Source organism: Cynocephalus volans, chromosome 15, assembly GCF_027409185.1.
Source record: "Cynocephalus volans isolate mCynVol1 chromosome 15, mCynVol1.pri, whole genome shotgun sequence".
Classification (NCBI taxonomy): Eukaryota; Metazoa; Chordata; class Mammalia; order Dermoptera; family Cynocephalidae; genus Cynocephalus; species Cynocephalus volans.
The window spans coordinates 30,156,891-30,180,718 of record NC_084474.1 but is presented as its reverse complement, the minus strand read 5'-3'; the positions used below and the strand labels follow the sequence as shown (position 1 = coordinate 30,180,718).

The window sequence follows — 23,828 nt, the reverse complement described above, 5'->3', positions numbered from 1 at the left end:
TGGCTAAGGTTATCTTTTACAGGGAGTAAGAGGTACTGAAGTATCTTAGAAACAATGTGGAATGTCTAAGAAGGCTGATGGGTTAGTTGCCAAGAAGGAAGGAGAGCAAACTATGATTTCCTGAGCCTGCTATGTTTTGGCACACTGTGTGACTTGCCCAGGGTTACATAGCCAATAAGGGCTGAACTGGCCCTCTAACCCAGGATTGTACGTACGTCTTCAAAGCTCATGCTTTTTCTGCTGCACTGTGCTAGCTCGTGTAAGCATCCACTCTTTGGGACTGCTAGGATATCATGACACTTATTTCAGAATATCCTCAAAAATTATTTTGTCCACAGAAAAGAATTTGTTGTATGGCTAAAATGCAGTCTATTACCTGTATTATGCATAGGAATAAACCATCATAATCAGCGGCTGGAACTGTTAGCCTTTTAAAGCTCTAGTTATTACTTCAGTCTCTTCCTTTGCGTAGTTGTCAGACTGGATGTCCATGTCATATATTTACCAATATTGTCTCACTTACTTGTTGCCATTTTTTTTTTTGCCTCAGAGCACATGGAAAAGATAAAGAGAATTTGATGATTCTCAACTTAGTGTGCATCTTGGAATGAGACACAATTCACACTGACTTATTGATGTAAGCGGTACAAAGGATCTGCATAATTCCAATAAGTCATCTTTTATGAATTGGAATGAAACCCCAAAAATGTATTAGTGATAGCAGAAGAAATTTCTAAAACCTTTAAATGGTTATTATCAATAATCTGAGACTACTTCCATTGCCTGAAATCTGACAACATATCTGTATGTGACAATTCCAGCTAATAAACTATATTTCTACTATATTAGTTTCTATGAAGTCACTTTTAAAACCCTGCAGTTAGGGCTGGTCTGTGGCTGACTTGGTAGAGTGTGGTGCTGATAACACCAAGGCCACAGGTTTGGATCCCTATATAGGGATGGCCGGTTCACTCATCTGGGAGAGTATGGTGCTGACAACACCAAGTCAAGGGTTAAGATCCCCTTACTGCTCATCTTTAAAAAAAACCAAAAAACAAAAATAAAAACCCTGCAGTTGTTTTTTAAAAACATACATGTCCTTCTAATGATTGTCAGAATATGAAACAAAATGATTATCCATTAGATTAATTCTTACTACAGGTAAGAGATTAAAATGTGTTTTATAAAATAATTGATCAAATGTACTCATTCCTTGGCATACATATTTAGATTTTTAATTATAATTTTTATGATGTGTTGGAGCCAACATTTTCCTATAGAAATATAACTCAAGATTTAATATTGGGCAACAGTGGGAAAATGGGATTTAGTATTAAAATATTTGCTTTATGTAAACCTTTTTATGAATGCAGCTAAAGCATAAAGTGAAGTCAAGCTGTAAAAACAATTAGCTGGGAAAATGCCCAATAAATTTTTATATTCCCGGTGAATATATATTAACTACACATGATTGTTATGATTAAACTATATGCAAATATACAACTAAATTCACTTAGATTTGGGTGAAAGAGACAAAATACTAGAAGTATGCCGTAAGTATAATTACCTTTTGTGTCTCCAAACAAGGCACATTAATCTTTCTGCGATACCGCTGATGTAATGTCTCCGTGTTACTTTTGGGAGTATTTGAAGTGGGCAAGCATCCAGAGTCGATAGTTATTTCTGATCAGCAGAAGCACTGGACTAGATGTCTGGGTTGGACATTGTAACAAAGCAAACAGTTTCTGAAGCTCTTGGAAGATTCTACTGCAAACATAATCATTCATTTGGATCCTTTATTCTAGTCATCACAAAATTAATTTATCCAAAAAGTGTGTAAAACTAAAACACCTTTAAAAAATATAATCTGATGTGTTTGTATTTGCTTTATACTTTTAAAAAACTTCTGAGAAACATTTACTTGTGGGCTTAAAATAATGGGGAAACAACTGTTTTAAGTATATTTTAGAACTAGTTTCATAAGTCATTTTGTTGCTGGAAAGGACTTGAAAAATTTTCTATGCCAGTGATTTTCAAAGAACATTCTCAAAGAAACCTTAACTAAAGATGATTTGCTGCTGGAATGAATAATGGATTCTTACAAGTCAAAGAAAAAATAAGCCATATTTTTCATAATTTTCTTAACTCTAGGAATTCGCTATTAGATTAATAGTATGCAGTATTTGGTAAGTACATATTAAAAGCTTAAAATTGTATTTCTTTAAAACATTTTATGAATGTTTTTGAAGTGCAAAGTATGTTTGTGTGCATATGTATCTATTTGAAAGTTGTCCCTAAGTAAATATACAGATATGATATTTAGTGAAAAATACAATAATTTCCATCTCTTGAATATGGTTGAGAAAGCTGATACAGACAAAATCATTCATATTTCTGATGAGTTTTAGAGAACATAAGGCTTCTTGCTTTAAGTCCTTATAACTCTAGTGGTTGAAACTTAAATGCAATTGATCTTACTCTAAATCTAAAGATCTTTTCCTCTGTCCACACTATCAGAATTTATTTACTACAAGTTTATAAAAAGTACTTGATAAATATTTTTCAATGATATTTCTTAAAATGTTGATTAATTTTGATTATATTCAAGATGAAAACAGATTTAACAAGTAACCTAGAGAGTACACAGACTCTTACTTAAGGCAGAATCTTAACAGCAGCCTATCCCAAGGTATGTTTTATAGGCGTACATCATAGTTCACCAAAGAGGGGTTTTCACTGCCAAACATATTTAGAAAACAATGTGTAATATAGTTCTGTCTTGAACACATTACAAGTCAGACAACAGAAAGCCTATGAGAAAGCAAATACATTAACCTTATATCTATGTTAATAATGATACAGTGAAAATAAATTACCCAAAACAAGAAGTTAGAAAAGCAATGGAAAATGAATGTAGAAATAGGTTAATTAGAAAGCAGAAGAACGATAGAGAAGACAGGTGAAGTCAATGTTTTTTCTTAGGAAAAACCAATAAAATATGGAAATATGTAATCTAGTAAGGTGAGCAAATATGGGTTTAAAACACAAATATGCAAAATATGGCCTGATGGAGGGAACTACAGATGCATAGGAAATTAAAGTTCTCTAAAGGACTACCTTGTTCAATGCATGATCAAAACAATTTTAGAACTTAGATGAATTGGGTGATTTTGTAAGAAATATAAATGACCAAAACTGACCTTAGAAGCAGAAAAGAGATTTGACTGCCTTAGGAGTGAAAGAATAAGTAGTAATTAAACAGGTAGTTCCCACTACCTTTTCCCACCACCCTGAAGAAAAGCAACTGGCCAGATGGTTTCACAGAGAAATTTTATAGAAACTTTGTAAAACAGGAAACAAATTATTTTGGCCAATCAAGAATAACCTTGATGTCTAATTTAACACTGCCAGTTTAAAAACCAAAAAAGGATAAAACTTCAGATCAATATTATTTATAGAATATCAATGGGAAAATCCTAATTAAAACGTTGACAAACAGAACTTGGCAGTACATTGAAAGAAGAATAACCTTAAACAAGTGAGATTTATTCCAGGAATGAAAAGTTGTTTTACTGTTAGAAAATATGTTAATAAGTGCTCGCTTCGGCAGCACATATACTAAAATTGGAACGAAAATATGTTAATAAAGTTCACCTTATTAAGAGATGAAAAGTAAAAATTGTTACTTATCTACAAGGATGCTGAAAAGACAAAGAGAATCTATTCTTGACTTTGAAAACTCAATGCATTATAAATAATGGAATACTTCCTTAACAATGGGTATGCTGTGGACACACACACACACACACACACACACACACACACACACAATGCTGTGGACACACACACACACACACACACACACACACAATGCTGTGGACACACACACACACACACACACACACACACACACACACACACACACACACACACACACACACACACACACACACACACACACACACACACACACACACACACACACACACACACACACACACACACGCTCCCTCTCCCCTTACTTCCCATCCCAACCCAATAGCGCTTAATAAGGATGATGAACTAGGTGCATTCCCACTGAATAGAATGTTCTTTATCAACTGCTATTTAGTATTCTTTTGGAAGTATGGACCTATAAATACAGTTAGGTAAAATAAATTATGGACAGAAATAGGAAAAATTATAATTTTTTTGCAGATAAAAAAAAATTGTCTGAGAAACTGCAAGAGAATCAGCTGAAAACCTGCTAGAGAGAGCAAGAGAATTCTAAGGGAGATGAGTACAAAGTTAATATTCAGGAATCAAAAGCCTTTACATTCCAAACAAAGGAAGATGATCCCTGTAAGGAGGCAGATCTCAATCTTTAGCACCTATAAAAACCACATAGGCTGTTTGGTGACATACAGATTCCTGGACTCCACCCTAAGGTCATCCATACAGTCATCCCTGAATCTGCATTTTAAAAGGTGTCCCTAAACCCCACTAGGAGGACTCTGATGTTTTCTGTGTGAGACCCACACTTTGAGAAATGCTGCACTGAGGAACCTCAAATCCTGCAGCATCACTCTCTGCTTACTGCTATTTCCCCAGTGCACTCTGTGGTGCCAGTCGTTTTACCTATCTCAGACGGGCATACTGCCACACGCAGTGAGACACTGGCAGTACATGCTGGAAGGAGATCCCCCAGGTCGTCCTGCCTAGGACCCTTCTTCATAGTTACAAAGTGGAAACACTTCCAGCACTGCTCTGCTCCTCATCGACCACGCAGGATGCACACCTTGCTGATCATGTAACCATCACCACTGTCTAATTCCAGAACATTTCCATTGCCCCCAAAAGAAATCTCATACCCATTAACAGTTACTATCCATTCCCCCTCTTCTTAGCTCCTGGCAGCCACCAGCCTACTTTCTGTCTCAATGGCTTTGCCTATTCTGGACATTTCATCTAAATGGAATTGAACAGTATGTACCCTATTGTGTCTAGCTTCTTTCTTTCAGCATAGAGTAAGTTCATCAGTGTTGTAGCGTACATCCATACTTCATTCCTTTGTATGATTGTGTAGTACTCCATTGTATGGATATACCACATTTTGTTTATCCATTCATCTGCTAATGTACCTTTGGGTTATTTCCACTTTTTGGCTATTATAAATAGTGTTGCTGTGAACATTTGCGTACATGTTTTTGTTTAAGCACCTGTTTTTGCTTCTCTTGGGTATATGTAGGAGTGAAATTGCTGGGTCAAATGGTAATTCTGTGTTTGACTTTTTATGGAACTGACAACCTTTTCCACAGCAGCTGTACCATTTTGCATTCCCACCAGATTGTTTGAGGGTTCCAATTTTTTCCACATCCTTGCCAAACACTTGTTTCTGTTTTTTTTTTTTTTTTTTTTTTTTTTTTTAACGTTAGTCATCCCAGTTGGTGTGAATTGATATGTCACTGTGGTTTTGCATTTCCCTGATGGGTAACATCAGCATTTAAGAATGGGCTCCAGAAAGCTGGATTAAGAGAGGGGACAAAGAATGAGCAGAGATATAGTTGGACTTTGGAGTCAACTTGGTTTCTTAGACTTAACAGTCTCCCCAGCATTCCCTTTTTTAACTGGTGTCTTGCACATGACCCTTGACCTACAGAGCTCTTCAGAATCTGTCAGATCTCTTATGTCTAGTTAGATTTAAGTTGCCTTGATATTCCAAGTATGGCAAGACTTTTCCAAAGTTTTTAGTTAGTACTTCTGTAGCTTATAGTGGTCATTTATGCAGTTCATTCAGAGGCAGCATAGTTTAGAGGTTAAGAGCATGGGCTCTGGAGTGGGACTCCCTGGGTTCAAATTCTGGCTCCTGTTGGGTGACCATGGGAAAATTAGTTAACATCTCTATTCCTTAATTTGCTCTTCTGTAAAATGACATTGTGGTTGTTGTGGGGATTGAATGAGATTAGTATCTTAAGTGCTTTGAATAATGCCTGGTACATAGTAAGTGCTTTGCATGCTTTTGCCTTAATTACGTGACAGTGATGTTGATTTATCTAGATATCCATTTAGGGAAGGGGCAAGAATAGGTGTGCATTGGATCCAAGTGTGGGATTGGGGGTGGTGATTGTGTGTTTACAATAATGGGACTCTTTGATAACATAACATGCTCTGCTTTTCATCCTCCTAATTATGTACTTGTGTCAGTGACACAGTAGTAATGATTGATCCTCTTTGCTCATATTCTGTATTCCATAAGTCATTTCACTAATTTATCAAATTTGATTTTGAACACAGATTTACATTTGTTTGAACAGGGACTAGACTTGCTTCAATTAAATATTTTCTTCCATTTTTACTCTAGTGCAAGTAAATTACTATTGTTGCTTATTTTGAAAAACTTGAAATTATGAAAGAAAAAAGCATCATTTATAATTCTATCCCTTCAAAATGCCTTATCCCAGCTTTTAGTGCAAATCTTTCTGTATTTTTCCCTAGGCATTTAAAACATAATTACAATAATTCTACAAATAGAATAGAATATCCTTACACCTCTTTTAAAGCTTATTTTTGGCTGACCTGTGAATCTTTTCTAATTGGTCATAATTTTTGAAATTCCTCAAGAATTGACACTTAGATCCCATAAAAATATTTTTTCAAAATTTATAGATGTGAATAGAGAAAGAACTGTCTCCTGTCTAAACATTTTATATATATGCAAGTTTGAAACTGTGCCAAAGACTATTTTATAGCTATACGATAAAACTTATTTTTCTATAGCAAGACAAAGAATGGTTAGCAGTGCCAAAAAGTGTACAGAGTCAAAATAATCGACATGTCATTTGAATTCTAAGTTTTAGCTTTAAGAATTCTTTAAACATAGATTCTGCAAATATTGTACAGATAAGTAAACTGAGATAGAAGGGTTAAGTGACATTTCTGTTTTCAGTCAATTTTAGAAATAAACACAGAAATCCAAGGCTTCTCTTTATTACATCAGAAGATAACACTTTCATATATTGTAAGACATAAACCTGTAGAAGAGATATGAATGTTTAAGCTGTGTCGAGATTTATGAATAATGCTATCAAATAAAATGAAGTAATTTTCAATTTTTAAAAGTTTTAATGTTATTTGGAATATGTCTTTCTCACCTTGTAAAAACAATACACAGAAAGTGGAGATGCAAGAGCATAAAGCAGCACAGAGTGGTACGGAGGACACATGGATTTTAGTTGTTTAGAAAGATAATACAAAATGAGTCCATAAAGAAGGCATTAAATGAAGTAACTTTTGGGAGGATGACAGGGATATACAGCATAGAAAGTTGTTATAACTAACAATCAAATATAAGAGAATGTAAAACCTTCACTCAAAAAACAAAACTGTGTAAGGAATGTCAAGTATTAATTCAAAGGAACCAAATATGCTCCTTTCTTTATTGTTGTATTGACTTGTGATATCTTGAAGATAGGCCAAATCTAAAGACTTTTTGGGGATCTGAGAAAAAGAAGCTTTTATTTTATTTGTTTATTTTTTACGAGACTTCCAGGAGATAGAAGGCAAGGAGGCATGGATAAAAAGGCCTTGTAAGCAGCTTTTGTATAATTTAGACTCATTAGGCAGTGTAGCACATAATACCCATTGTTCTGACTTTTCACTCTGACATGTCGTTCAGTTGTGTCTAGTTTTGATTTGACATGCTGTGGAAACAAGATTTCATTGTGGAGTTGTTTGTTTCAGCAGCCATTCAGCAAAACACCTCTGAGGTCTATTAGTGTACCTTAGTTTAGAACCCTTGCATTAGATTCTTTGACCAGCCAAGGAGATAGCCAATTTAATAATAATAATAAAATAAAGTACAACAATAGGAGAGGATAAAGCAGATTTTTAGGAAACTCCTTAAAGTTTCTTGAACTCTGAAGTTAGGCAGATTTTAATTTGACTCCCAGCAACTCTGTTGGGAAGATTTATTACCTCTCATGGTGACCTTGGGAACATCTCCTGTCTCACTAGGCTGCTGTGAGGATTAAATGAGAAAGATATAAAAGACCTAATCATGGTGCTAAAAGGAATGTAGTCGTATGTAGTCCCTTGCTTGAATGGAGTTTGAAGCAATTTCCAAGCTGCGTAGGCCACATTATGGGATGTGGTAATATCCTGGTACAGTGGTTCTCAGACCTTTAGTGTTCAGGGAGTAACCAGGGAAACTTATGATTAGAGACTCTGATTCAGCAGATTAGGCTTGGAGCACAGGAATCTGCATTTTTAACAAGCACTCACGATTCTGATGAAAGTAGTATCACACTTTGGAGCCTGTGGGTAGGAAAAGCCATTTGACCCTGAAACTTAAATAGCCTGGATGGATGAGTTCTCATGGCTCATCTTTTAACAGTAGTCAGTACTGGTATCTAAGCATTGACCCCAAAATTTTAATTGAGAATCATTCACGATTAGCTATGTCTGATTAGGTAAATATATACTAACTTGTACGGATATGTACATTACTTATTATAAGTACCTTTCCAAAAGTGAGCTTAATTTTTGAAATAAATAAAAATGAATGAAGTAACTCCATTAAATAGAACATAACCCTTCAAATTAATAAGCTTTGGGTGTTTCTTTACCAGAGGAAATAAATATTTACAGACAAGAATCTAATGCACAAAGACATTCTGTATCATCTCTCCTACAATTCAGTCTGGATGCCATTAATGAGAGTGCTCTGGTTAATCTTAATTGTCATGATATGAGGAGATATGATATATAAGGTATTCAAACCATGTGGGGTATATTATTAAGAATCATTGTTAAGTAAGAGGATGAAGTGAAACTGAAATGAAACAAGTCAGGCGTCTGGTCTTGGTATTTCCTGTTGTTAGTACTAGAATCTTTTACTTTTTATGTTAAAAATACAACACACTTAATTTTCCCTCTGATATTTATGCAATATAATTTATATATACATATATATCCACATGCATGCACATACACGTACATAGAGCCATATTTGATGACCAAAAAGGAAGAGGCCCCAAGGGCTCTTTAGTGTGCAATTAATATTTTGGTCAGAGAATCAGCAGATTGTTTCAGTATGGTTATGTGTTATGACATCATATTCCAGTAAAGTTATAATGAACAGAAATTTTGTTTGTCTCTGTGGCAAACCGAAATGAGTTTTGTAATTGTCAGCAGGCCTTAGTGATTATAGTGGCGCCCACTCTCTCTACCATAGTTAAAGGTCTGTTAGCATTCCAGTTGTAGACCTCTATTTTCAGAAGTTTATAATTAATTGTAAACATTTGCTCTATGGTGAAAACTTGCCACATAAGATCTCAGTTCAGGAGTAAACTTCTGATTTCAGGTTGTTTGTCTTAAAATTTTATGGTAGAACCAGTTAAAAATATGCATAAAGTTCTGTGGAGGTGGGAAAACTAAATATAGGTACAGATGGGAGGTAAGCTGCATTATTCATATTAGTCTGTCGAAGTTTCTGCATTAAAGGGATCTAGAATAGGTAATATGAAATTGTGCACTTTGGAATACTATTAGTTATTGTAATCCATGAGCAAAAAAGATTGTGGTTTTTAATGCTTAAGTCTTTGCATGTTAAAATAGTCCTTTACTATAAGTGATTTCTTTCTTCATTTAACTTTTTTGTATTTGCTAATTAGAAAATGAGAACATGTAACTTATATAATAAAAGCACATTTAAAACACTTTATCTTAAAACAAATTAATAAAAAACTGTAGGCCAAGTTTTTAAGTTGAGTTTTAGTAAAGCCTGTAGACCAGTGACTTCTATTTTTCATTCTCAGGATTTCTCCACTTCATTGGACACTGTTGATTATCCCTTTTCCTGACATTGTGTTGTAATTTCTTTTCTAATGCTGACCTTCTTTCATCTCCTTCACTGTCGTCTATTGTTTCCTGTGCACTTTGATCATAGGCATCAATCAGATCCCAGCCTTAGGCTCTTTTTGGTTCCTTTACACTTAGCCTTTCCAGGTGCTTACTCACTCACATGGTTTCAATTATTGCCTTGCACATCTGCATCTTCAGAACTGATCTACATCTCTTAGTCCTTCACCCTCAGTAAACCTTCATTGATTAGCCCCATCTGCCAAGTGAGTTCTTACATGATGTGCTCTGTCCAGTTTATCTCAGGTTGGATATAGAATGCCCACTACTTGGATGTCCAATATTGATCTAAAGCATAGTAGGACCTCAGCTGGACTTCTTTTTGCTTGAAAAAACAAACATTTTTAAGCACTGGAGTGATTTTCAACCTAATTTTTCAGCATTACGATTATAAATCCGCCATTTCATCAAAATTGATCCTATTTGTTCTGCTAAATTGCTGAATTCAGTTCTCATGTTTCTCAATCAGCATTTTACTTGACCTATAGTAGCATTAGATACAACCAATTCCTCCCTCTTCTGTGCTTTATTTTTTTCCCATCTGGCTTTCAGGAAGGACACCAGGCTTGCCTCCCACAGAGTTCTCATTGTTTTATGGCTATAAGTACCATCTGTATAGTGATGATTCCCAAATTTTATCTCCACCTTGGACCTCTTTCCTGGAATTCAGACTCATAGATCTGACTTTCTATTTGATGTCTCTGCTTGGATGTGTAATAGATCTAATAATTTTAACATCTCCAACACAGAGCTGCTGATCCCCAGTACCGTCAAACAGATTTCTTTTGCAGCCTTCACTGTCTCAGTATATGGGTATTCCACCTTCAGGTTGCTAAGTTCTAAAATGCTGGGGTCATTCTTCACTCCTCTGTCACATTCCATAGCCATCCCTTAGATAAACCCATCATCTCTACTTTTAGAATTCATCCAGAATCCAGTGACTCCTCATCACTTTCACTGCTGCATCCTAGTTCAGGCTACAATCACCCTTCCCCTGTATTACCGCAGTAGCCTGCTGTTAGATCTTGCTGCTGCACCATTGTTCCCCTGCAGTCTGTTCTCAGCATAGTAATCAGATGATCCTTCCAAAGTGTAAGTCAGATCATGTCACTTTTCTGCTGACAACCTTCCAGTGGCTGGACATTTTACTCTAGGTAAAAGTCAGATTCTTACAGTGATTTTTAGGGAAGGCCGTATGGAATCTGGGTGCCTCTAGCTTCTCACCTAGCTTTCCTTCCCTCACTCCCTCAACTCTAGCCAGACTAGCCTCTGAGTCACTTGAACCTGCATGGCAAATTCCTGCCTCAGAGCCTTTGTACTTGTTTTCTCTGCCTCAAATCCACTGTCCCAGACACCTACATGGTTTGCTCCCTCACTTATTTCAGGTCTTTACATAATTGTTACCTTCTCATGAACCTTTCCTTGGCCACCCTGTTTAAAACCCACCTCTTTGACACTTCTGAACCCTTCCCTTTTTACTTTTTTCTTACCTGTATCTCTGACATACTATATTACACATGTTATTTATTGTCTGTCTTCGCACCATAATGTAAGTGCGTTTTTGTTCATTGTTATCTTCTCCTGTCATATAGAAGACATCCCATAAATGTTGAATTAATGGATTTTATTGCATATCCTATTAATTTTTTCTTCTTAATTCCTTTTAGGTTTGTTATTTCTTCTGACAGCCTCTTTTGTCCCCTCATGTTTGCATTATTGCAGTGTTCTAGTCACACCTCGTTACCTCAGGCTCATTAAACACAAACCTGCTAAAATTTCTCAGCTCAAATACATTTTATTGTAATACTTCCTGCTTAAGAATTGGCTTAAATTCCTTAATCTTTCTTATGTTGAATCTAATCTCCTTATTACTTTGCATTGTACTGAGTCCATCTCTCTGTCCCCACATTTCTAATCATAACTGTCTTCTGCTAAAAGCATAGTAATCTGCACGTTGTAGCCTAAGCTGGCTTGCCTGTCCCCAGCCTCTGTAGTAGCTCCCTGTGCTCAGCACCAGATCATTCGTCTCACTTCCCTCAACATCTGATTGAAAACTTCCTACCAGGAAGTCTTCTGTGATATAATTAAACAATTTTTACTGTATTACTTTGTTTAACGTCTTATTCTATGTATGTTTTTCATGGAGATCGTACATACTATTATCTTGGCTCACATTTTATCTTTTATAAGTACATTCATGAGATTAAATTTTATTAGGGTTGATAAGAAGGTATAGTACATTGTATAGTTGATATCATTTTAAACAAATCTTGCTAATGGTTATAGAGTGACTTAATTGAACTAACATTAATGTTTTTATTTTCTTATTTTAGGTATCATTGCCCAATGCCTAAGATCTTTTATGTTCAGCTGACGGTAGGAAATAATGAATTTTTTGGGGAAGGAAAGACTCGACAAGCTGCTAGACACAATGCTGCAATGAAAGCCCTTCAAGCACTGCAGAATGAACCTATTCCAGAAAAATCATCTCAGGTGTGGTGCTGCTGCGTGTAACAGTCTCTTTCTTATACTTCCCCAACAAGATTATTGAGAAGACAAATAAATGTATTTTATAAATAAAAGAAGTAATTTATTCTGATAGGAACAAATACTGCAGTGATGATCTGCTAAGATTTGCTTCTCAGACTATCTGTCTGCTGTCCTAAACTCGTGTTCTTGCCAGGATGACCTTACCTTCCAGAACTTTGGTTCACTTCTGTAGTTCACTTCTCAGGCAACTCAGGATTTTGGGATGTGTACAAGGATGATAAATAACATTCTTTTGCATTGCATAATAGTGCTGTGTCTGTTGAACATAGATTATATTGTGTTAATGTAGAATCAAGGAATTTAAAGTGGAGAGATATTTATGCATTTTTTCAGTCCTACTTTATTTTACAAATGAGGATATTGAGGCTATTCTTGAGTAATCTTACCTACAGAGATCTCATTCTTATGGTTTCAGCTGCTTTCTCCATTGACTTCAAAATAGTATCTCTAGCTCAGACATGTCCTTTAGAATAGTCATCTTCCTATTGGACTTCTTCACTTAGTTACGTGGATCTCAATTATTCCGTCTTTACAGTTCCCTTTTGCCCAAACCTTTTGTTCCTCCTTCTTTAAGATTTGTGTTAATGGCAGACTTACATGTTTTCTGCTTGTACACTTTTGTTATAACTCTTATCTGTTTTCCCAGTAGACCATACGCTTTTTATCTTTAATAATTATACTATGTTGAGCATATATGAGGCCCTCTAGAAGTATATGTTAAATATGTGAATTGGTGCCATTGCCAGACACAGAGCTCCAACATCCTAGTTGGCCTCCTGTACTCTTTCTATAGCATAGTTTTCATAGATCATGTTAGAATACTAGTGGGGGAATTTGTGTGTGTGTGTGTGTGTGTGTGTGTGTGTGTGTGCGTGCGTGCGTGTGCGTGCGCACCCGCGGGCTGTGGGTAGAGATCTTTAACATGAGATAACTGGGCCTGGGGATGTGGGATAAACTCAATTTGTGTATGGTTGAGTAAACGATTTTCAAACTCAGCTTTAAATGCTTCTTCTTCAAAGAAAAAAAAACCTGAAACCAAATAACAAAACGCCTGGCAGCAAAGCCTTTGACTGCTGTGGTTACATGAGAATCCACTAGATAAAGTCTATGGTTTTCTTATCATATTCTAGATAGGCCCTCTCAATTATAAAATGTATATGAAGTTTGTTATAATGTCAGGATTCAGTGTTCTCCTGTCTGTCTGGGTTTAGAATGGCGAGTCAGGAAAAGAAACGGACGACGACAAAGATGCAAATAAGTCTGAGATCAGCTTAGTGTTCGAGATTGCTCTCAAGCGAAATATGCCTGTCAGTTTTGAGGTACGTGCTCAGGAGAGATCTTCCAATTTTTTCTTCCCCTACTTTGGTTATTTCAAACAGACAAATAAAATTAAGTGGTATACTAGTATCCTGCAAAATTTAATGTGCTTCTTTACGCTCAAACTCTATCATGAAATAATATAGGCCCTGGGGAAAATAGAAATTATGATAATGTCTTGGGTTACTGCTGAACTGTCTGTCTTTTCTGTATGTACATGATATTTCAATTTTCATAATAAAATTTATTTCTGGGTATAAGATAATTTGTAGTGTCCTGTAAGATTCGGTGTTTTAAGTAGAATCATACTAAAAATATTCAAGTTAATATTTAGTGACACATAACTTGCTTATGTTAATATCCAATTTCTTTTAATTGTGTGGAGGCCAAAATATGTTTAACTTTAACCTTAACTAATAAATCACTGAGAAGTAATGAAGCAGCTCTTTACTTTACAACTAGATAAATATATCCTAAATATATTTATAAAATTATATGAAATTTAAAAGAGAAGACCTTAAAAAATAATTATTATAGTACCTCGCTTATTAAGAGGTCACTAATTTTGCAATTTATGTTTGGTAAGTGAGCAAGAACCAGGAAATAATCTGAAACAGTTGTGGAGAATTCTCCTACAAACTGTGTGACATTTAACTATGCAAAGATCCCTCATTTTACTCATTGGCAGGATCATCTGAAATGGACTGAGAAACTGTTTACTTTTTTCTTGGACACAGTTCTAACAAGTTGGGTTATTTGAGTTCTCAGCCCATAGCAGATTAGAAGTGGCAAAATGAGGAAGGCAGGGAAAGAATATACTCAAGGGCTTCTTGGTTCCACCAAGAATTCATAAGGAAAATTTGGAAAACCTATTAAAAGTAATTGCATATACTCAAAAATTATTGAAATATCAAATCTTTAAAAGACTGCAATGATTAGAAACAGGCAGTTTTATAAGTCTTAGAAGTCCTTGGGGACACGAATATATTATAGTGTAGAATATTTGCTGATCATAATGATGATCTAACGTGAGCAATAAAAGGTTTAAATATATGGTATTCTCTATTAAGTCAGTAAAATATATACTTTTTTTTTAATTGAGGAAGATGTCCATCAAAATGGCTAAAAATAAACAGTTTAGGTGTTTAAACTAGTAAGCTTTAGTTGGAAAGAATGCTTATGATAAATTCTTTATTCCTAACAATGTTGGATTATTGAGATAACGGATTGTTTGCATACCTTTTTGTACTTGTTAGCCAATATTAGAAGACAATTTCAATATGATAAAATAGTAGGCTAATTAAATAGGGTGTCTTTTATAGCTCAGAAGTTTGAAGGAGACTAAAATTTTGAATATTCAGGTTTTGGAAGGCAACTTTCCTCTGAAAGCTGGCATAGTTAAAAAACAAGAGTGGATCAAACAGGATTTAGGAACATTCATAGCAGACAGATTCATAATTCATTACTCTAGAAAGCTAGGTATTTTTGTGGCATATCTGCTTACCTTTTAAAGGTCATTTCATAAGAGTAAATATTCCTTTTCTGTAAAATAGCCTTTGAGGTCTCTATAAAATAGATTAGTTTACAACCATCAACGGTTTTTGAGAAGCTTCCGCAAGCAGGATGCTTTATGGGTTATAGAACTGCAATAAGACATAGTCCTTGTCCTCCAATAACTTACTTTTACATAGGAGAAAATTAGATGTGGATGCAATTATATACAAATTATTATTCTAGATGGCTTACCTAACATGGTATCTAGTCTAATATGGTATGTTTTATGTTTTTAATTTTGTGTTTCATAAGACATGGGGAAACCATAATTAGAATTGTCTGTTTTAACATAATAAAAAACAATTTTAACTGTGAATTCAAAGTATTTGTTTAAGTTTTTTTTCAGCCTCAGTTCATTAAGCATCAGAAGTATCATACATGAATATACTGATATATGATATAATATATTCCTGATAATACCTTCATAGTAGCTTTCTAAAGAAATTCTATAATTTGGCATAATTCTTAATATCAATTTTGATTATGATATGAATATTGAGATTCATGCTGTAAAAACACATCTTCAGTGTCTGTACATTGTTTAATATTTTACTTATATTTAATAGGTTATCAAAGAAAGTGGACCACCACATATGAAAAGCTTTGTTACTCGAGTGTCAGTGGGAGAGTTTTCTGCAGAAGGAGAGGGAAATAGCAAAAAACTCTCCAAGAAGCGTGCTGCAACCACTGTCTTACAGGAACTTAAAAAACTTCCACCTCTTCCTGTGGTGGAAAAGCCAAAACTGTTTTTTAAAAAACGCCCTAAAACAATAGTAAAGGTATGTATATGCTTGTGAATATCAGTTTGTTTTATTAAATAAATATTATAGTGGTTACAGATAAAAGTTTTTCTGTAAGACAGGTCCCTAACCTATGGATTATATACAGTTCTGGAATCAGGGCAGGACATGTGACTATAAATTAATGACAATTCTGTTTTGCTTTTTAAATACCTGTGAACTTGCATTTGCTTATCAAATAATAATATCTTAGATATTTATAGTTTTTATGGTATAAAAAGTACTTTTCCATTCATGTCACCTTTAGTTTAATCCTCATAATAATCATGTAAGGTAGATGATCTCTCATTTTAGAAATAAGTCTTTACAAAAGATGTTCAAAGAATTTTTTTTTTTTTTTTTTTTTGGTGGCTGGCCAGTGCAGGAATCCAAACCCTTGCCCGTAGTGTTATCAGCACTATGCTCTCCCATGTGAGCTAACCGGCCAGCCTAAAATGTTCAAAGAATTTGCTCATTTTTATTCAGCTATCGTGTGGAAGAATCTGAACTGCTCTGATCTTTAATATAATGTTTTTTCTGCACACAACTGCTATATAGTAACTTCTTAGGATATCATGAAATGGTAAGAGGAGATGCAGTAACAGTTACATGAATAATGCTAACAATGATGACAGCAGCAGCAACTAGATATTACAAAGCACTCTATGTGTCAGACTTTGTCCCAGCACTTTGCATGCTTTATCACACTTAATCCTCATAGCAACCCCATGAGGCAGATGGCATTATTTTGTTTTGATTCACTCAGACATGTGTACCTTGCCAAGGAAGAATACAGAGCACATAGCTTTTCAAGATGTTGTGACTATTTTATATACATTTGAAAGAAAAAAAGGCAAAAGTCAGAGGAATGAGATGAGTCAGCATTTAGTACAGGACAGTGCCCATGAATGCTCAAAATGTATAACAAGAATGGAGCTAGAGTTCTGTGTTTCTACAGAAAACCTTAAATTGCCAGCATCTCAGGTGCCAGCTCAGCCTCACTTGTTTAGCAGACTTCTTTTGATTAGGCTCTACAAATTAAGGATTACAGATAAGAAATATATTTAATCTTTGATGAATTTCTTTTTTTTAGATCATGCATTGGCACAATTTAGGTATTTTTATAGGTTTTATACCTTTGTTCCTTTGCTTGTTTCAAAATACATACATATATATACAGGTATACATAAATAACAGCATAAATAACTTCATAAATACTTGTTCTTTTTAATGAACACTGGCATTACTTCATTAGAAGGAAATATAGATTATGCATTCCCTGAAATAGCATTCTTCATTATATGTAGGGTAGACAAAAATAAATGTTGAATAGATCCACTCATCATGAGTCATAGTGGTTCCAAGGAGGGGACTGGCTGTCGTTCATATGCTCTAATTATGCAGTCAGGTAGTAGGACATAGCTATTAAGAGCATGAACTTTGGAGTCAGTTTTTAAGTGTGAATCCCTGTGACCTGAGCAAGTTACCTAACTTTTCAAATATTACACTTCTTCATTTATAAAGTGTAATAGTAATTGTACTTGCTTCATAGGATTGTTGTAAGTATTAACTGAAACCATGTATAGGATGCATTAGTAATTATTAAGTATTTTTTATTAATAATGCATATAATAATTACTCAATAAATATGAACTGTTGGTATTTTATATTTAATACTGTACATTTTATATGTATATGAATATGTCCATGATCTATTTTCTTAAATCTCTTAATATGTAAAAAAGCTATATGTAGCTTTTTGATGATGGAAGCACAGTGCTTTACATCAGAATGGCAACAGAAAACTGGTTGCAGTAACTTACATCTAATCTATTAAAAGAAATCTAATCTCAATAAAATTAAGAATAATAAGCTATTAGGGTAGAAAAGAGCTCTATGTCTCGATACTAGGATATAAATTTAATTTTTATTTAACTATATCTATTAAAGGCAAGATTATTATTTAAATGTTCCCCAGAGGTGGGTGATGGGAAGAAACATTTTGAATTCTCAAAATTATTTGCTAGTGCTTCCAGTATTTAAGCATATAATTTTGGAACTTTATATGTATCCATCATTTAGATCTCAGCATGAATGTGACTTCTTTAGGGAAACTTTCCTCTCCTACTCCCAGACTAGGTTAGCCCCCTGCATTCTTCTTCATATACATCATAGTTGGAGGTACTTGTGCCATGTCTGTCTTATGTTAAAATAAAGCCTATAGATATCCTCTGAAATGTAAGGTTATTTTGGGAAAACAACATGCATATGATGAGTTGGAGTCTAGATAATTTTGAGTATGATCATATCTTACGATGTGCCAATAAGTAGATTAGCTTGGAATAGTATCTGGATTTTCAGCATTTTCCTCATTTCCTCATGTATTGATGTATGGTTTATACATCTGAAGTCTACAGTTCCTTATATACCATGGAAGTAGAGAAAATACCTGTAATGATTTGCATTGGTTTTATTTAAAATAGTGAAACTATCCCATTGTCTCATTTGATCATCTTGATCGCTCTATGATGTAGCTATTATCCCCAAATTACAGACAAGGCTCTTTGTATTTAAGAAATTTACCCAAGATCCTTTAGCAGAGTCAGGTTTCAGATCCAGTCATTTCTGACTCTAGTGCCCATTTGAAACTGGTTAATTGTGAACACCTTTTGGATTTTAAGATTTACTCTATAAAGTTATCCTGTTAATGTGTAAAACTGCCCTGATGATGTCTTTGCATTTATATCCTGTTTTTTAATGTAGTTCTCTTCTATAAGATGAGACTTCAAAGAAGGCTTTCCAGTGTTGGAGATAAAATTTTCTGGACACAGCTATTATAAGACTGTCTGTACTGGTTTGTAGGATGATAATCTAAGACTTGGTGTTCAAGGAATTAGTTGTCAAGTGTACTAGTATTTAATTTCAGTCAGAGAAAGAAACCAAGCCATTCTAAATTGGATTTATGCATCTAGTTCTCGGTCATTGGAATACATATCAACAACAAATTCTTTAGAACTTAAAGGCATTCTTAGAGTCAAATGAAACAGGAATAAAGACAGCATACCACTGGAAATACATATTTATTTATTTGAACATCTTCATGTACTAGGCAAACTTCTAGTGCCAGACTCAGAGTTTCTCTTTACCTTTTCATTGAGATCTCAATCATAGACTTAGAAATTATTTTCTGTATTTGTCTTTTCTCATTGGTCCTCCCTTTATAAATTTATTCAATTTTTTTTTTGTCATGTAAGTAAAAGTAGGAACCAGAGTTTTATCAAAAGCTGAACGTCTCCTTTTATCTCTCCTTTCCCTCCACTTAAACATCGTAATAGTGAACTTCTCAGTTTTTTCCCTCTTACTCTTTTCGTAGGCTGCTCTTCTACTTCTAGGAGTTCAATTCAGTCTTTATATAGATGATTCCTAAATACTCTTCTGTGCTCTACACTGCCTGTTAGACATCTTCACTTAATATTTCACGAGTGTCTCAAACTCTGTGTCCAAAACTCACCATGTTCTCTTCTAAACCTCTTTCTCCTCCAGCATTCCTTATCTCTATGACTGGTACCAGCATCCAGCTGCTGAAGTAGAAAGCTGGGAGTCATTTTTAACTTCTCTGTTACCCCTTGTATCCAGTCAATCATAGCTTCTATTGATTCCATCACCTAAATATTTCTTAAGTTGGTTTTTTTGTTTCGATCCCTTTTGCCACCTTTTTGACCCAACTTACAGTCCTCTCTTGCCTAAACTGCTACAGTAAGGTTTTAACTGGCCTCCCTATAAGTACTCTTGACACCAAATGATCTTTTAAAAAGTATGATTTTTAGAGACACCTGTCTGATCATGTCATGCCTCTGCTTAAGATCTTTTAGGAGTATTTCATTGTATGGATATATCACCATTTGTTTATTCATTTACCTGTTGTTGGATATTTGGGATGGTTTCTAATTTTTGGCTATTAAACGCATAAAGCTGCTATGAACATTTGTGTACATATCTTATGAGCATATTCTTTCATTTCTCTTGGGTAAATGCTTCCAAATGGAATGGCTTCATCACTTAGTAGGTATAGATTCCACTTTTCAAGAAACTGCCAGTTGTTTTTCAAAGTGATAGAGGCTGTACACTTTACATTCTCCTCAGCAGTGTGTGAATATTTGAGATTCTCCACATCTTTGATAACATTTAGTATAGTCAATCTTTTAAATTTCAGATGTTCAAATACATGTGTATTGGTATTCCATTGTGTTTTCAATTTACATTTCCCCAGTGACTGATATTGACAATTTATATGTTTGTTTAGTGGGACATGAGGCTTGATGAAGGGTCTGTTCAAATCTTTTGCCCACATAAAAAATTTTGGTTTCTGTTACTCCTCATTCTCATCAGTTAGGGCTGTCAGATTTCTTAACTTTTGCTAAATTGATGGGTGTGTGGTAGTTTCTCACTGTGGTTTTAATGTACATTTTTTGAGTCCTAATAAGGTTATCTTTTCATGTTTTTTTCCTTCTGTGAAGTATCTCTTCATCTTTTGCCTATTCTTTTTTTTTTTTAGATTGTCTTTTTCTTAGTACTTTCTAGGAGTTTTAAAAAATATATTTTGGATACTGGACATGTCTTTTTTTAGTTATATGTGTTACAAATATCTCTTTCCAGTTCATGGCTTGTCTTTTTATGTTCTTTTTGGTATTTTTTAATGAACAGAAGTTATAAAGTACCTCTCCTATACTGAAGAGTTTACTCAATTTTAAAAGCAGAGTTGATTCAACTTATCAATAATACCTCTGAGCCCCAAATCCCATAGAAACCTTAGTTACAGATACATTTTATGATTTTCCTTTATGAATCTTCATTAATGATTCTTGTTTATCTTCTCTAATCACAGTTTTGGGTTATGGGGTGGAGGGAAGAACCAGTGTTTTTTAAGGATCCAATAACATGTTTTACAAACATATTTTAATATTTTTTTCTATAATTATTTTTCAGGCTGGACCAGAATATGGTCAAGGAATGAACCCTATTAGCCGCCTGGCTCAAATTCAACAGGCCAAAAAGGAAAAGGAGCCAGATTATGTTTTGCTTTCAGAAAGAGGAATGCCTCGACGTCGAGAATTTGTGATGCAGGTATTTCTAACCTTTATATTAGGACGTTTTAAAATTATTGAAAAGATTTAGAAATCCCCAGGTTGGAATAGAGATATGCGGGAAAGGTAAACTAGGAATTAATACAAGAAAGTAAAATTGTATTTACCTCTAGGTTCACCTACCAATTTGGAAACATTCAAGTGTCAAGGACATGTTAGAATATACAGCATGAGTTTTTGGAGGGACTGAGTTCACCAGGTTATTTACCCCAGAGTTTATCATTTAATGCTTATCTCTTAATTTTTTGTGTTACATTTTGCAGCCCGAGTCTGTTAACTACTGGGAAATGGAGACAAATGGAATTAGAAACAAAAGTTAGAAGGATGGACTTAGTAGATGAAACAGGGCCAAGAGCATGAGCTTGTGGGCTATCAGGAGAATTTGAAAAACAGAGCAAGCTGGCTAGTTTAACCATGGTGGGAGCTGAGGGACTCAGAATTGCTGAGAAATCTAACTGCTGCATTTTGCAGCCAAGAAAATTGAAGAATGTTTACTAGTGTATTGGCAGATGGGTGAGGGCTAGGAATGAGGTAGAATGCCTAAAATACCCTCCCTTCCTTTCAGATCCTACCTACTCATCTTCATTTGCAAACTCAAGCCCTAGTCTTAAAAAAAACCCCTTTGTTTTAATTTTTTATTATGAAAATCACAAACATTTCCATGGTGGGTACAGAATAGTATAATGTGCCATCAATATACCCATCACCCAAACACAGCAGTTACTAAGATTTTTGCCACAGTTGATTCAGCTATTAATTTTTCTTTTCTTTTTCTTAATTTTCCTCCCTTTCTTCCTTTCTTCTTTTCTCTATCTCTTCCTTCTTTCAAAGCTAATTTCAAAGCTAATTTCTAACTACGTGTCATTTCAGCCTTACAAACTTAGTGTATATCTCTAAAAAATGTGGAAGTTTTTCTTACATTAAACATGATTCATTGGAATCATCTAATAATACCCAGTCTGTATTTAAATTCTCTGTATTGTCCTCAAACTTTTTTTTTTTCGTAATTGGTTTGTTAGAGAAACTTCCTGGATTATAATGAAGAATCTCACCTTTCATATAATCCAGATAAAATCAACAGATGTTTATTAAGTGCTGATCACGTGGCAGACACTTAGGCATTCAAATGCAGTATCTTATATTACTTTTCATGCATAGCTAAGCTTTACCTTCCCTCCTAATTTATAATCTCCGTATTTCTTTATCTCTCAGTATCCAAAACAGTGGTTTATAAATAGTAGGAACTTAATAAATATTTGATAATATTTGCTGCCTGCCTGACTGAGAGCTAGTATGTTTGCTTTTGTTAGAGATGTAAACTTAAGATATAGTCAACATAAACCACTGCTGGGAATCCAGGTATCCAAAGAGAGGGAATTCTTCTGTGGTTAGTAAGCACATATTTTTGTCTAGATGTCTTTAGGATCCAGAACAGTGTTGTTCTAGTATTTTCACTTGTTAGAATATATTCATCATTTTTCCTCTTACACTCTTAGCTTCGAAGAATCCTAGAAAGTTCTTTGAACTCCAAAACTTGAAGGAAAAAACTTACCTATATGTTAGACATGTGTTAGGATTATAAACTGGCCTTGGCTTTATTAACCAGTTCCTTTTCCATGGAGTATATTGAGTACCCACTTTGAAAGAGGAATTTAAAGTATCTTAGGCCAGCTTTCATTTTATGGGTATTTATAAACATTCTACTCAGACAGGGACATTTGGCTGTGCTTTTAAATGCTTTCACACTGAATTCATATTGTTTTTTCACCTTCTGGAAACCCCGAGGATCTGTTACAGTATTGGAGCAACTTTATCAAAGTAAAGGCTTTTGTATAAACTACTTAAACAATGTTATCATTTGTTATAATTGAATGTGGAAGTAAAATATCTAGAGATAATATGCTTGTTTTTATCTGTCACCAAAAAAGAGTAAGTTTGTATGTTATAAAATGGATGCAGTTACTTGTGTTGATAGGATAAACAAAAGAAAATCTCTGATGATACTATTTGGGTAGTCGGTTCCAAAGCAAATTTCTTAAAGCTTTTTGTTTTTATAGAGAGGGGTATTTTAATTTTTCAAAGAGAAAATAATGATAAGTAAATAAAATTGCGTATCAGCACACTGCATTATTATGTATTATGATATTAGCTTTTCCATCTATTCCTTGGTTTTTTTGAGGACTAGATTCATGTGAATAATTTAATGTAATTTAAAGACAAAAATCTGGCAGTTTTAAATTTACTGCATTAGAGGCAAGAGAGTACGCCTGGGGTCCTAGGCAGGAACTAAGGGCAGCCCCTCTGCCCAGAAGCAGGCAATAGCAGGCTGAAAGCACCACTTTTGCATGGGTTGCCCACCACAGCCACCGCTGCCACAAAAGTAGCTCAGTACCACAGCAGTAGCCACAGCCACCATGTAGGTGGCATGCCAGACACTTGACTACAATGAGAGTCACCAGCAGAGACCAGAAAAAGGAGAGGATGTCTCTCTCCTCATAGAGCACTCCAGAATAATAGAAGAAGCAACTGCTCTACCAGATGACCAGCCATCAATGTAGAGATACTAGAAATAGAAAAACCCAAGAAA

At 34.7% G+C, this 23,828-nt stretch overlaps 1 protein-coding gene across 12 annotated transcripts in view; it reads left to right on the top strand.

Moving 5' to 3' along the window:
- Nucleotides 1-23,828, top strand: part of STAU2 (staufen double-stranded RNA binding protein 2) — a 290,691-nt gene that overhangs the window by 101,388 nt on the left and 165,475 nt on the right. For all 12 annotated transcript variants that reach the window (XM_063079352.1, XM_063079356.1, XM_063079350.1 and 9 more), the window contains 4 exons: nt 12,231-12,390; nt 13,659-13,766; nt 15,885-16,097; nt 21,084-21,221. In XM_063079352.1, coding sequence (XP_062935422.1) covers nt 12,231-12,390; nt 13,659-13,766; nt 15,885-16,097; nt 21,084-21,221 — 619 coding nt within the window. The remainder of the gene's footprint in view (nt 1-12,230; nt 12,391-13,658; nt 13,767-15,884; nt 16,098-21,083; nt 21,222-23,828) is intronic.